General features: G+C 49.7%; 6 protein-coding genes and 1 non-coding gene across 7 annotated transcripts; 2 read left to right on the forward strand and 5 right to left on the reverse strand.

The window, feature by feature from the left end:
- Positions 1–2,223: 2,223 nt before the first annotated feature.
- F4807DRAFT_441927 (uncharacterized protein) lies at positions 2,224–5,575 on the reverse strand. Its single transcript, XM_047999422.1, has 2 exons — positions 4,469–5,575; positions 2,224–4,411 (listed from the first exon to the last, which is right to left on the reverse strand). The coding sequence occupies exons 1-2, from the start codon at positions 5,320–5,322 to the stop codon at positions 2,629–2,631; spliced, it is 2,637 nt and encodes an 878-aa protein (XP_047850208.1). The 5' UTR covers positions 5,323–5,575; the 3' UTR covers positions 2,224–2,628.
- A 324-nt stretch (positions 5,576–5,899) lies between these two features.
- On the reverse strand, positions 5,900–5,985 carry F4807DRAFT_t132. The gene has a single exon. It is a non-coding gene; the product is annotated as a tRNA-His (tRNA).
- A 255-nt stretch (positions 5,986–6,240) lies between these two features.
- On the forward strand, positions 6,241–7,687 carry F4807DRAFT_441931 (pyrimidine 5-nucleotidase). The gene is made up of 4 exons (XM_047999423.1): positions 6,241–6,749; positions 6,801–6,829; positions 6,907–7,368; positions 7,437–7,687. Exons 1-4 carry the CDS (start codon positions 6,691–6,693, stop codon positions 7,607–7,609), a joined length of 723 nt encoding a protein of 240 aa, XP_047850209.1. The 5' UTR covers positions 6,241–6,690; the 3' UTR covers positions 7,610–7,687.
- Positions 7,688–8,401, reverse strand: F4807DRAFT_441934 (CSE2-domain-containing protein). The gene is made up of 3 exons (XM_047999424.1): positions 8,267–8,401; positions 8,103–8,211; positions 7,688–8,043 (listed from the first exon to the last, which is right to left on the reverse strand). The coding sequence occupies exons 1-3, from the start codon at positions 8,381–8,383 to the stop codon at positions 7,784–7,786; spliced, it is 486 nt and encodes a 161-aa protein (XP_047850210.1). The 5' UTR covers positions 8,384–8,401; the 3' UTR covers positions 7,688–7,783.
- A 101-nt stretch (positions 8,402–8,502) lies between these two features.
- Positions 8,503–9,676, forward strand: F4807DRAFT_441935 (uncharacterized protein). Its single transcript, XM_047999425.1, has one exon. It carries the CDS (start codon positions 8,615–8,617, stop codon positions 9,458–9,460), a length of 846 nt encoding a protein of 281 aa, XP_047850211.1. The 5' UTR covers positions 8,503–8,614; the 3' UTR covers positions 9,461–9,676.
- Positions 9,677–10,110: 434 nt separating this feature from the next.
- On the reverse strand, positions 10,111–10,836 carry F4807DRAFT_271902 (uncharacterized protein). The gene has a single exon (XM_047994582.1). It carries the CDS (start codon positions 10,752–10,754, stop codon positions 10,143–10,145), a length of 612 nt encoding a protein of 203 aa, XP_047850212.1. The 5' UTR covers positions 10,755–10,836; the 3' UTR covers positions 10,111–10,142.
- Positions 10,837–11,935: 1,099 nt separating this feature from the next.
- F4807DRAFT_464374 (Queuine tRNA-ribosyltransferase) lies at positions 11,936–13,301 on the reverse strand (the record flags this gene model as incomplete). The annotated part of the gene is made up of 3 exons (XM_048002114.1): positions 11,936–12,857; positions 12,916–13,166; positions 13,239–13,301. 3 exons carry the CDS (start codon positions 13,299–13,301, stop codon positions 11,936–11,938), a joined length of 1,236 nt encoding a protein of 411 aa, XP_047850213.1.
- Positions 13,302–13,333: the final 32 nt, after the last annotated feature.

Below are 13,333 nucleotides of genomic sequence, written 5' to 3' on the forward strand. Positions count from 1 at the left end.
TTTTGAGTTGGACCTAACAATCGAACCCTAGAGTCTACATGAATAAGATGGGCAGTCATGTAGAGTGCGGGTACATAGCATTGGAAAAGTACATACGGGTGATTTCTTTTCTCTCGTCATCATTAGCAGTGGGATTTACTAACAACATCGAATCCACCTCCTTACCTATTTCCCGCCAGGTAAAAGCAAGAGCACTGGCAATCCAACGCTCTCGGGAAGATAAGGTAGAGGTGCGAAAAGATAACCTATACCCGACGGTCCTAACTTAAATGGACTGCAAGTATAAATATACTGTATATGTGTAGTCCTGGAATATCTAGGAATTGAATCTTGCCTTGGCCCTTGGCCGAGCTTCATGCTAAGATCTCTTTTCCCTCAACCTGGAAGTTTAATGTATACATCCATATAGTACAAGGAAAAGATGTACATCGATGTTGCACTGTGATGCACTATATCGAGGTATAAGTGGACCTTGACTATGATTATTCAGCTAACTACATGTACCCCGTGGACCAGTTGACATGATTAACGCTAGGTTTCTTACTTACTCGAGTTCGATGCTGGGTTCAATCGTTCGAGACCTCTTGCTACCGCTGCTACTACACGCAGCTAGACGTCTCACATCTCAGCACTTCCAAGGTTGTCGAAGACAAGATATTGTGATTAGTAGTCGTGACAGGTCTCGTCCTCGATAGGTTTTGGTCCGTGCAAGAAACATCGAGGCAACATCTAGGTAAGTCAATCTTTGTCAAATGGGGGCAACACGAACTCCAGGATTATGTATAAGGTATACAGGGATGTCAACTATCAAATTTCATATCTAAGGCTTGTTCTACCCAGTCTACCCTATTTGAGGTGCATGCCAAACAGACATAGCCACGGTACACGGGACCACTGTTGACCAAGTACGGTACAACTTCTACACTACGGATCCGTACATTCGCAGCATGTACCTCTTTCTCCTACATTCTCATACATTGCAAGCCCGGTAAACTGGAAGCTCGAGCCGACAGAGAGTCAAAGAATCAGACAATCAGATGGATTACGGCGCCTAGCTCAGATATTCCTTCTTATTGTGTACATATCACATATCCAACTACTGCAAACTACGGGCCTAAAGTATGTAGGTATGTCAGTAGTTAACACATCTAATGTATCGATCTGAGTTGGCGGAACTCCCGCGCTTCCTCTCATCCCTTTCTTTATTAAATCGCCCGGAAATTATTAAAGCAGGAGACAACACGTAGCAAGACAAAGCAACCACATATATGTAGGATAATGTAGCTATTAACTAAGTAAGTTAGGGTCCCCCCCTCGTCTTTGCCTCGTGAAGCTTCAGCTGAGCATTTCCCCTTGTCGATTTCCATCAAGATTGCTTTCTTTTCCTGATCTCTTGGCTACCTACCTCACTTAAGCTTCCAAGGAAATCAGAAGAATAATAACAAATTATACGACCAAGTCAAGCCCGAACCCCTGGAAGAGTGCCACATACCAATACCAGCAAATACTAAGCATTGATGTCGTACATGTCTAGTAGGTAAACAATCTTCGACTACGAGTATGCCACGGGGCTCCCTTTATTGAAATACTGGCCTTGATTCAAGATCTTAACATACTTCCGATGTCCCCCTATTCCCCTACCTTTAAGGGGCATCCGGGGCCGCGCGTCGTGCGTGTGTGTGATGGCTGCCGAAGGTCCGGTGGTGGGACGGCTTATGCGTGTAGGGCTGGTAGCCCCCATCCCGAGCCGAACTAGACGATACTGTATTGGGGCATCTTTTATGTTTTATGTTTACTTGTTAGGTATCCGTAAATCAACGGAGACAAAAGCGAAGATGATTTCTTAAATGGTAATCGTCAGTCGAAGAGAATAATTAACCACGTAGATCATGGACAAATAGTTATAAGACCTAGTAGCACCCAATACCTGTACTCTTATTAGGCAAAGTTGTCTTCCACCTCGACAATATACCTCTAGATAGCCGGAATTGGGGACGATGTGCATTCGTGTAATGCCGACCACCGCTTCGGCTAACATCCTACAACCACAATCGAAAATGACAGTAGATATGGTTGCAATACATGCAAGAGGAACGCCTTCTCACGTCTATCCCTTGCCTATTTTACACATTTGCCTCGCCTATGCAGACAAAGTTGCTACAATATAAGTTTAATAAAATCATTAACATGCACCGTGTCACTCATTAAAGGAATGCGGAACGATTTGGGGTCCTATGTGTAGTTGATTGAGGCAGCCTAAGAATTATGTACAGTCGGTGCAAGTGCGTACACGAGCACCCGACTGTATCAAGCTTCGTCAAATAGGGAAGCCTGCATGCCACCCAAATTCCAGAGTACACTAGGCACTTAAACCAATGCCTTAGTTCACGAACCCCCACCTCAATGCCAATGCTCAGCAGATTCACACTCGGCTAAGCCAGTATGGCAGTACAGTACAACACCAAGACTATGGCAGGGCTTAAACTCTTTACCACGTCCGAATAATGCCAACGTCGGCTACTTATGCAGTAGGAAAACCAACGAGGCACATTATCTCCAATTAGTCCTTCTCAGGTTTAGCCATGATGTTCAACCCCCTGTATACCACCCGTAGGTAGCACATGCTCACTAATATGGCTGACGTCGACTATTTTCTGTGTAAATAATCTCCGGTTGAGCTGCTTGGGGGTTTTCGATGAAGGTGACGTCTTCATCTGCATGTAGTGGTCTGTTATACAGACGATCTACTGGACGAACGCTATATTCGCGTCTGTGTGCATCACGTTCTACCGGTCTGACGCTAAACTCCCTAGCCACCGGAGGCACCACATCTCTTCTTACCTCAGGGTTAACGCTAGCAGCATACTGTCTGGGAGGTATATCCGGTCGTATGGTACCAGGTCTATGATAATATGGCACAGCCTCCGCTGGACGTACGGTTGTGGCTCTAGGGAGATAGTCTCTAGACATATCCTCCGGCGCCCGTCCGCCAATTGCTCCTCGGATCGGTGCAAATTCTTGACCGGGTGCTCCAATAGGTTGCGTCGGATAATCACGTTCACGGTAGCTTCTGTAATCAACGCCGTATTCTGGCTGTGTGAATACACGCCGAGGAGCATAGGCAGGCGACGAGCGTCGGTAGAGAATCGCGTCTTCTTCAAATGTCTCCCTGGACATACGAGACGGAACGCGCGCCGGAACTCGTTCGTATATAATCTCGCGTTCGGCTGGCCGCGGAGCTGGTACGACCGAATGACGAGAAACGGTGCTAGCACGGGGAGGTTCGATATACTCGCGACCATATTGGTCAACTATGATACGAGGCGGGGGCGCGGGAGGTGCCATGGCAGGGGAACGTCTCTCGATAATAATAGGCGATCGTGATCTAGCACGATCAGCATAAGGCCGCGCACTCATTCGGCCATCCCGCGGGTAAGTAGAAAACTCTCGATACTGGGGGTTTAAGGAGTAACTAGCCGAGCGTAAAGGGCGCGACTCGACAACGCTGTAGGGAGTCGCATAATCATAGGGAGATTGAACCCGTTGGACATATTGCACGGCCGCTCCGTCAGCTCGTCGCTCTTCGTACACGGCGCGCTCCAATCTCTGGCTTGCCGGAGCTACAGAATGGTGCAATTGTCTTGCGTACGGATCGTCCACTCTTTCAAACCCATAAGGAGACCGATCAATTGGCGCATGTACCGTACTAAACTGTTCGCGACGCAGTACAGACACTGGTCGCTGGATTCGTGGCTCATCATACACTAGCTCTGGCTGATGATGGGAGCCGGATCGTAGTCGCTTCTGAGGAGGTCGGGCAAATTGCGGAGCCGACAAAGGTGAAGGCGATCGAGGTTCGGGCTTGATGTAAGGAGATCCCGGGACGTCTGATACTCTCGGCTCGGCCTTTCTCTTGTTCTTCTTGTTATTCTTCTTCTTGCTTCTTTTCTCTCCTTGGGGGGAGCTCTCAGGACTAGTGACAGCTCCACGCTCTTGTCTCAGTGCAGTTACCTGTGCCGGTGCACCTGGCAAGATGCTAATTTCTGGATCGGACGTAGGTGGTACCCGAGCTGTTGCTAACGATGAAATATGTGCAGGTTGGGGGGCATACGGCGAAAGATCGTGAGCTCGGACTAACGGGCCCTGATGCTGTTGGTGCATCAAGGGAGGAGGAAGTAAGCCGGCGAGGCGAGTTCTAAAGTCACCAGGCTGATCCGAATCTGTATTGCCATTGTCTGACCTACTAGCAGGACCGCTGTCTGAACTGATAACCTGCGGCTCTATAGAGTGCAACTGGTGGAACTGTGCTACCAACGACGATTCAGGGCCTTGAGTAGGCTGGGGTGGGATGCCAGTGCTCGGTGGCAATTGGCGCGAACTACTCGCGGCCTGAGTCGGCTGTTCGCTTTGACTGATATGTTTGTTGGTACGATGGTGTTGGGCTGTAAGTGGATAATAGGGAACATACCTAGGCAGCGGTCTGACCGGCGGCGCTGCGTTTTGTCTACGCTGGGGGGTAACGTTGTCCTGCCCTGGTGCATCTTGACTCGTCACCTTCTGGACTCGAGGCGAGGCGGGCGAGGCACGCGAGCCTGGGGTCTCTAACGAACTGGAATAAAACGTATTATCATCAAAGGAATCGTTCGAGTCGGAAATGGTGGCAGCGTTAGGGGTATCGATAGACATCGGAGCCGTGGCCTGTACGACAGTTATTGCCTTTGCCAAAACATCTGCAAGATCTAAGTCAATATGCTCAGATGAGGATATCAAGGCTGGTCGCAGCTGAACCTGCTCTGCGAGTTCCTGTTCGAGCTTTTGTCTTTGTCTCTCAAGATACCATGTTTTAGTTTTAAAGTTCTGAATGGCTGTCTTATGATCTAAAGGCGTCGAGACACCTGGGATAAATGTAGAGGAAGCACCAGAAGCACCAGAGGCGCCAGGAGCACCAGCCGCAGTTGCGGCGACAGCTGATTGTTGTGAGTTGACCTTGAAAGAATTAAGATTGTCCACCTGATGGGAATTGAGATTAGGTGCATGTAGATTTTGCAAAGCTTGGGGTTGTGTGAGCGACGATGATGGCGCAACGCGATCTGTCGCGAGCGAAGTAGAAGTAGCTTGAGCTTGTTGAGCTGGAGTGGAAGACTTAGCAGCAACCTTGATACGAGGATGCTTGCCAGATACTATGGTATCTCGAAAGCTGATAACCTTCTGATATTCGCGGATCTCTTCTAGATCAGCTGGTGTTAAACTTCCATTCTGACCGCCCGGGTGATAGCCTGAAGCTATGGCGACGGGTTCTTTTGGGATGCTAACTTGAGCCATGATTACGAGGAATCAGCTGGGCAAAAGAACCGTCCATAGATCGAGGACTAACACCGCGCAGCAAGAAACAAGAACGATAGATTGTGTATACAATTACGAGATTGCTTTTTTTTGTTTGTGTTGAACGGCGTGAAGATCACTTGAATTGAAAATATCGCCTTGATGGCAATATATTCACGGCGGTTGTGTCAAGACGGAAAGTTGATGAGGAAAGAAATGGAAAAGCAAGAGACGTGTCGCATGACGAGTTAAGCTCCGGTTGGAATTTCAAATGTTATTTTTTTCAGTTGGATTTCAGGTGCAACGTGCACGGTGCATTGGTCACCCACTAGGTACCTAGGTACCGACACAGCGACGTAACTTCCACAGTCTGAATTTAGCTGAGGTAACTACGACGTTGCCGTGATCATACAATGCAATACAATTCTGCAAGTTGCTTTCGCATGCGAATAAAGCCTCGATCAATATTGGAGAGGGTATCATAAAAATAAATAAAAATTAAAAAAAGAAGAAGAAAGAAAAAAAGAAAACAATAAGTGGCAGATTATGCGATTGCAGGAAATTGGCAAAAAAATGTTGGCGGTGCTGGGAATCGAACCCAGATTTACACGGGAGCAGCATTAGGTCCACAACGTGTTGTACTGACCATTATACTACACCACCCAACCAAGTCTCGCAAAACCTAAGCAGAAACTCATGAGGCATCTGCGATGAGGTTCTGTGCTCTGCGTTGCGAAACCGCTAAATAATTGAGCTAATATTTCCAGCAATCAACTCTCGACGAGGACCGAGGTTTGACCGGCTCGGGCGCTTGATTAGCGGAAGGATATTCAGCCAATCATGGTTGTGTTTTCATTAGTGCTTGTGGACCCGAGTACTCTATTGCAAAAATTGCTGCTTTCAGATTATTTCGAACTCATGATGTCTCGGTTTGCCGGTGACTCAAAGCTTAAACCGCACTTGACTACGAAGGGCTAATTCAAGTTCGAAGCGTCTATAAATCTTGGGAACAGACATGATATCTAGAAGAATGATGATATCCATATAAATGCCTACTATATCATATGTATTTGCAATCATAGTAACTGCTTGGTCTCTAGACTATTCTACTAAATTCCCCAATTACTTCGCTTTCTATCCGCGTCAACCGCTTTAACATCCTGTCAGGACGCCTGAGTCGTTTCCTTAATTCTTGATAGTCTTAAGAGTCCATTCATTGTCACTTAACTGCGCTGGCTCTTACTCACTTGAAGTCTCACGTAGGGACACAACTATAAAATATTTATATTATTTTTAATTTGCCTATATAACTCTTTACTACCAACTCCGCTCTCATCACATACTACCTACATACAAAAACTCGGAGCCATGGGTTCGCAAACTACGGAGCCCAATGGGGCAACAACTTCGAGACCTGTCCTATTCTTGTGAGTTCCCCTTATAATGATGCGTAGAATCGACATTAACAATTCAAACAGCGATATCGACAATTGCCTCTATCCTAGAAGTATGTTTTAGCTACAATAAAAAAGTCAAGTGCAGAGAGGGAATGGAGGAAGTAACTGATGCTGATTATTAGCCTAGGCACTAAAGTCCATGACCTGATGGCCGACCTCATAGATGTATACTTTGCGACACATCTCGGACTCCCGGAAGAGGAAGCCGTGAAATTGCATAAAGAGTATTACAAGAACTACGGTCTCGCGATCGAAGGACTGGTGCGGCATCACCAGATCGATCCCCTAGACTACAACGCCAAGGTTGACGACGCTTTACCCCTGGAGGGCATTATCAAACAGAACCCGCAATTACGAAAGCTGCTCGAGGATATTGACACGTCAAAAGTGAAATTATGGCTCCTGACTAACGCCTACGTCACACACGGCCGACGAGTTGTCAAGCTCTTAGGCATCGATGATCTGTTTGAGGGTCTTACATATTGCGATTATTCGCAAGTCCCTATCATATGCAAGCCACATAAGGATATGTTTGCTAAGGCGATGAAGGAGGCCGGGGTAGATCGAGCTGAGGATTGCTATTTTGTTGGTAAGTACATCTTCATATGAACCGCTAACCACGTAATATCCAGAATCACGACAGCTGACTATATCTAGACGATTCATACGCAAACGCAGTCGGCGCGCAACAGCTGGGATGGACATCGGCTCACTTAGTCGAGGAGGGCCTACCAGTTCCAGCAACTCAAGCATCTAAATATCAGATAAGGCATCTGGAAGAGCTACGGGAAGTATTCCCGCAATTTTTCAAATCATCAAATCCAGCATAAATGGCATGAGACAGAGAAAGGCAATGAAGCTCGGTTGCGTATAATAAACCATTGTTATAGTCCAATATAGACCACATTTGCGTTTCCCATAACCTGCTAGAAAAGCAACGATGTCCAAAACGCCTAACCTGACCGGGGTATCACATCTACATCCCACCATGCGACGTCTAGTAATCACGGGCGTCTGATGCTTCGGATAACGGCGTCTAGTTTCACCATGGTGTCTTCCTTCTCTTTGATCGCCTCCTGTCGTTGTGCCTCGGCAACCTTGAGTTCCTCTTCTAGTTCTTTGATGTTGCGCTCTTGGTCTTGTTCGCTGTTGTCGAGACCAGGGAGTATGGAGATAAGAAGCTCGATCTGTTGCTCTTTCGTGATTAGGTCTTGGGCAAGCTCGAGTTGCGATGCCTTGAAGACGTCTTCGGGGTGCGGGTCCACTGCATAGTGTATTAGCAGATGTGCCGTAGGTATATAGACCATTTTTATAGAGACTTGCACTCATCCTGCTCTTGTTTTACATCTCGAATTTGATCGCCCGGGCCAAGAGTCTCGAGGTTGTGATGTCGGTTGATGTAGTGGATGCTGGCGACGAATTGCTGCGCGAGCTATAGGGTTAGAAGTTAGTTACTGTCAGAATCTCATCATGATATATCCGCTAACCTGATCAACAGCATCTTGTAGCTGAGTAAGTCTGTCTCCCATGACGCATGCTCGTGGATTCGGCGCAAGGTGATGGTCTAAATGGTGTACTAGGTAGTTCTGAGCTTGGAAATACATGGAGTTGTACAATTGACTTGCTGCTTGGTAGGAGACGGTGGGGCTACTTGTACAGGGATCTGACCTGAAAGAGTGCCAGGACCTTATCGATAAAGAATACTATCTACACCACTGGCAGGTACGTGCCTCCATGAGCCTCTCATCGATTCATCAGTTTAACTCCTACACAAAAGTCGAATTCAATCTTCCCTAGCATTCTAGAAGTCTTCAACTAGTTCTACCGGGAATGGAATGAGGCCTATTATACGCTACCGCCCAACATGGCGCCAGCACCACATACCCACTCCTACCCCTTATACACATACCCATAACCACCTTCTCAGAACCACCCACCATGCGCGCTCATCCTCCACCTCACCCTCACCTCCAGACCACCCTCTCCTCTACCCCGGAAACTCAGGAAGCGGCAGCACGCACAACGACCTCGCCTCCTACGCCGCCTACGCCGCGCGCACTGGCCTAGACCTGACATCCAAGACCTACGTCGGCACGCGGTACGAGTACGCCGTCGCCGCCGCCCTCGCGCCCCTAGGCTTCGACCTGCGCCGCGTCGGCGGCCGCGACGACTGCGGCATCGACTTGCTCGGGACCTGGCGCCTGCCCATCCCCCCCTTCTCCTCCTCCATCTCAAACCCGCATCCACACCCACCCCTACGCGTCCTCGTACAGTGCAAAGCGTCCGCCGCGCAGAGCACCAAGATCAAACCGCACCAGATCCGCGAGCTCGAAGGCGCTTTCGCCGGCGCCCCGCCCGCCTGGCGCCACTCCTTCCTCGGCTCGCCTTACCCGACCTCCACCCCCGGCAGCCCCATCCTCGGCTTCCTGGTCACGCAGAAGCCGGCGACGAAGGGCGTGCGCGATGCGCTGGGGCGCAGCCGCTGGCCTATGGGCTTCGTGTCGTGCACGACAGACGGACGGCTGGAGCAGATGCTTTGGAACGGGCGGGCGGAGGAGGAGGGGCTTGAGGGGTTGGGGGTTGGGGTGCGGTTTTGTGAGGCTAAAGGTGAAGGTGAGGAGGAGGGGAAGGGGCAGACGTTGGTTTTGACTTGGAGGGGAAGGCCTTGTGAACCTGTCTAAGGGTTAAGAGATAGGTTGGCACTGGTGAAGTGGGTTCGTAGGTGGGAAAGAAGGCGTTCAAACCACTGCTTCACGGAGGCTTCTAGAGCTATTTGTTTTGCGCCTACGATGATGAATACAGTATTAGGTAGTTTATTACTATTGAACCGCACAATATCTAGTCGGCGTTATTCTAATCTCTGAAATCAAAACACTACACTCGATTTGAAAAGATGATCGTATTTATTTTCTCAAGTCTACCATCCCGTTAAAGCCAGTCTCTCCTATGCTAGACCTGCGTGAGCTTTTGCTCTTGGTATAAATATGTACTATATACAAGAACACGAGATCCTCCAAACCCTTAGATTATGATGCCTCCGATCAACACCGTTTTTAACCAAGACAAGCCAACCATTATACCATCGCTTAATTTATTTCAATACCTTCTCATACGTACCTATGTACGTCGCTACCCGCTCGAATCCCCGAAACAGCCACGATAATGGCTACCCGCTGATTCCAAAACGAGCATTCGCCGTCCTACCATGCTATCCAACGGATACCTGCAGGGAGAAAGAAGCCCCTGCATACCGTTTCCTGGGACCTCATACCCGATCCCGATCCCGATCCGATCATTAACCTAACGGACCAAAATCCCACCCGTCTCCCTAGGTGGTACCTACCCAACATAGGGGCAGGTAAATCAATCATCCCAAATCGCCGCCTTAGCCCTATCCTCCTCCTCCTTCCTCCTTCTCTCCGCCTCGCGCTCCTCCTCGCGCCTCTTCCTCTCCTTCTCCCTAACCGCACGATCATACGCCCGCTGCTCCTCCGTCGGCCGCGGCGCCCTGACCCCCAGCGCGCTCGCGATCATGCGCCGCGCCACCGCGTCCGTCTTCTCCGGCCTCCGCCGCTCTCCCGGCCCCGGCCCCAGCCCCGCGTCGCTTCCGCTACCCGCTCCCGAGGCCGGCGAGGCAGGGGGCGAGAAGCTGGATTGGGGGGATACGGCGGAGGCGGAGACGGAGTTGGGGTTGGGGCTAGAGATAGATGTGGACTGCCAGGGAGGCACCCCGGTCCCGCTGTAGGACGGCGAGGCGGGCGTCGGCGGGGGCGCCGCGAACCCGGACTCGCTGACTTTGCTGCTGGTTTTTTCTAGGGGCGGGGATAATGTGGACTCTTCTGCCTCTAGTTCTGGTTCTGGGTCGGAGACGTCTTCGTCTTCCCAGGAGTCGGCGACGGGGGCTGCTGCTTTCTTGGACTTGGACTTGGGTTTAGGGGGGTTGAGGGAGAGGTCTGACATTGCTTTGGTGGCCATGTTGATTGTTGGTATGCTACCGGTTCCTTTTTGATCTAGGAGATATATGGATTCGGTAGGTAGATGTAAAAGGTTGAGGTATCAGTGGGCTCTAGTATTAACCTAAGGGTAAGATCAAAGATGGCGAGAGGGGCGTGATAGTTGTATACGGCGATCTTAAATGTTATATAACCGGATACCTGGAATCCGATGGGCGAGAACGATTGAGACTTATGAAATTAAGATCGAAGGTCGCAATTATAGATTGCCGTACAGCGGAAGGTCCGGGTTGACGTATGTAAATATGCAAGTCCGACCTTGAAAGTGAAGGGATCAGTCTCGACAATTCAGGTCTTAGTGGGGCAATGCACACTCCACTTCCCCGCAAAGTCACAGTCTACAAGCCTAGGCGCACTGACCCTCACTCATTGTTCACAACTCTCGAAATAGCATCCTAATCTTCCGTGTCTTTGTCTCTCGTTTCTGCTTGTCTGGCTTCGTTGTGACTTGTATATTTTCGTAGAAATACATTAGTCACCGGGGTATAGATAGAAATGTTCTAGAACGGTCTGAAAACGGACTCCGGCCGTAGCTTTGATAAAGCTAACGCAAAGCCACTGAGGCTTCGATGTTAAGACAATTACCTCTATATCAATGAGCAATGCTATTATTGTATTGCGACACCTTACACCGAATCTACTGAAAGTCATTATGGTAATGTATAGGAGAAGCAGGTTATTTATCTAATAGATTATTTAAAGGCGATCTATATTTACTAACATATCTTCGAGTATAAGTGTCTTAGAAACAAATGTGAAATGCTAGGCAATAAAGGGAGACCTAGCTCATTCACCGGTGATAGCATAATCTTGGTCGGTACCTAACAGATTACGATGAATTCGCTGGCTTTGGTTCTTTACATCTGGCTGTTTGGGCATCAGTGATATACCAAAGAAACATTATATTTGGATTTATTAAGATTGGATGAAAGCTGTAAACTCCCTTGAACAATTCGGGGGAATCACAATGCCAATCTCCTTAAGAGGGTATTCTAGCTAGTACAGGTAGTATCATGAGTTAGTTATGAGTATAGGCCATCTTAGTATCAGATACGTAGTTACTCCCGATGTCACTTAATAACGCGAGCTGAATCTACTTCCACTACTTCCACATATGCACAAGCCACAACAAAAGCGAAAGACTTAATCTGTATCTTCCGCATATAAATCTACGCCTACGTCTCTAAGCGCATCTACTGCCCAAGTAGGGTATTTGCTGCTATCAGGATACAAATCCCCAAAGAACCGCCTCAGAAACTTTGGGAACCTATCCTCTATAATGGCCTGCCTAACCTCCCTCATCAAGTTCAGCTGGTACCACACATTATGCATAGTCAGCAGATGCGCGGCCACCGTCTCCTTCGCCGTATTGTGATGGACAAACGCCCTCGTGACCCCCATCCCGCCCCCGTCCTTCCGACAGCACGCGCACCCGCAGCCCTCCTCTATGGGCCCGAAGTCGTTCGAATACTTCGCGTTGCGCAGGTTCAAGACGCCGCGCCTCGTGACCGCGTTCCCGAAGCGCGCCGTCCGCGTCGGCCACACGCAGTCAAACATGTCGGCGCCCAGCGCCACGCTCACGACCAAATCCTCGGGGTACCCGATGCCCATGACGTAGCGCGGCTTCAGCTCGGGCAGCAGCTGCGTGCAGGTGCCGACGACGCGGCAGTAGTCGGCCTTGGCCTCGCCGCCGCTGAGCCCACCGATCGCGATCCCGGGCGTGTCGCGCGCCACCATCTCGCGGCAGCACTCGCGCCGCATTTCCAGGTCCAGCCCGCCCTGGATGATGCAGAACAGGTTCTGCGTGCCCGGGTTCGCGTGCGCGGCCACGCACCGGTCGAGCCAGCGCACGCTGCGCTCCATGGCCTCGCGCATGCGTGCCGCGTCGGGCGACGTCGTCACGAGCACGTCGTCGAGCTGCATGATGATGTCGCTGCCGATCGTGTTCTGAAGCGAGATCGAGTGCTCTGGCGTCAGCAGCATGGGGGTGCCGTCGTGGGGGCTCAGAAACCGGACCCCCTCTTCGGTGATGTTGGCTAGCTTGAGGAGGCTGACCATCTGGAAGCTATTTGAGTCTAGTCAGTCTCCTTTCGATCGCAAAGTACGGCCTGGTATAGTTGTACCCTCCGCTATCCGTGAGGATATTGTGGTTCCATCCTTGGAGTTTGTGAGCTCCTCCTATTGCGGCGAGAACATCTTGCCCTGGCTTTAGGCCTAGGTGATATGTGTTGTTTAGACATAGACGACACCCTGTTTCTTCCAACTGTTCTGGTGTCAGGCCTTTCAACGACGCCTGCGTCGCCACGGGCATGAACATAGGAAGTTGGACTGGTCCATGAGGGAGAGTCAGGGTTGAAGCTCTCGCTCGAGTCGTCTGATATGATGATTAGAGAATCCTCGAGAGTATATCATATTGCTGTAAATATATGTGTTTATATTGACTCACAGAGCACCTCGCAATGAGCTCAAAGGTAAGAGCTGGCGAAGACTGGGAGGCTATTGCAGCCATCTTTCTCAGCATGAAGTCGTCTGTAGTACAAA

The sequence above is a fragment of the Annulohypoxylon truncatum genome (genome assembly GCF_022578515.1).
Source record: "Annulohypoxylon truncatum strain CBS 140777 unplaced genomic scaffold F4807scaffold_40, whole genome shotgun sequence".
NCBI classification, from domain to species: Eukaryota; Fungi; Ascomycota; class Sordariomycetes; order Xylariales; family Hypoxylaceae; genus Annulohypoxylon; species Annulohypoxylon truncatum.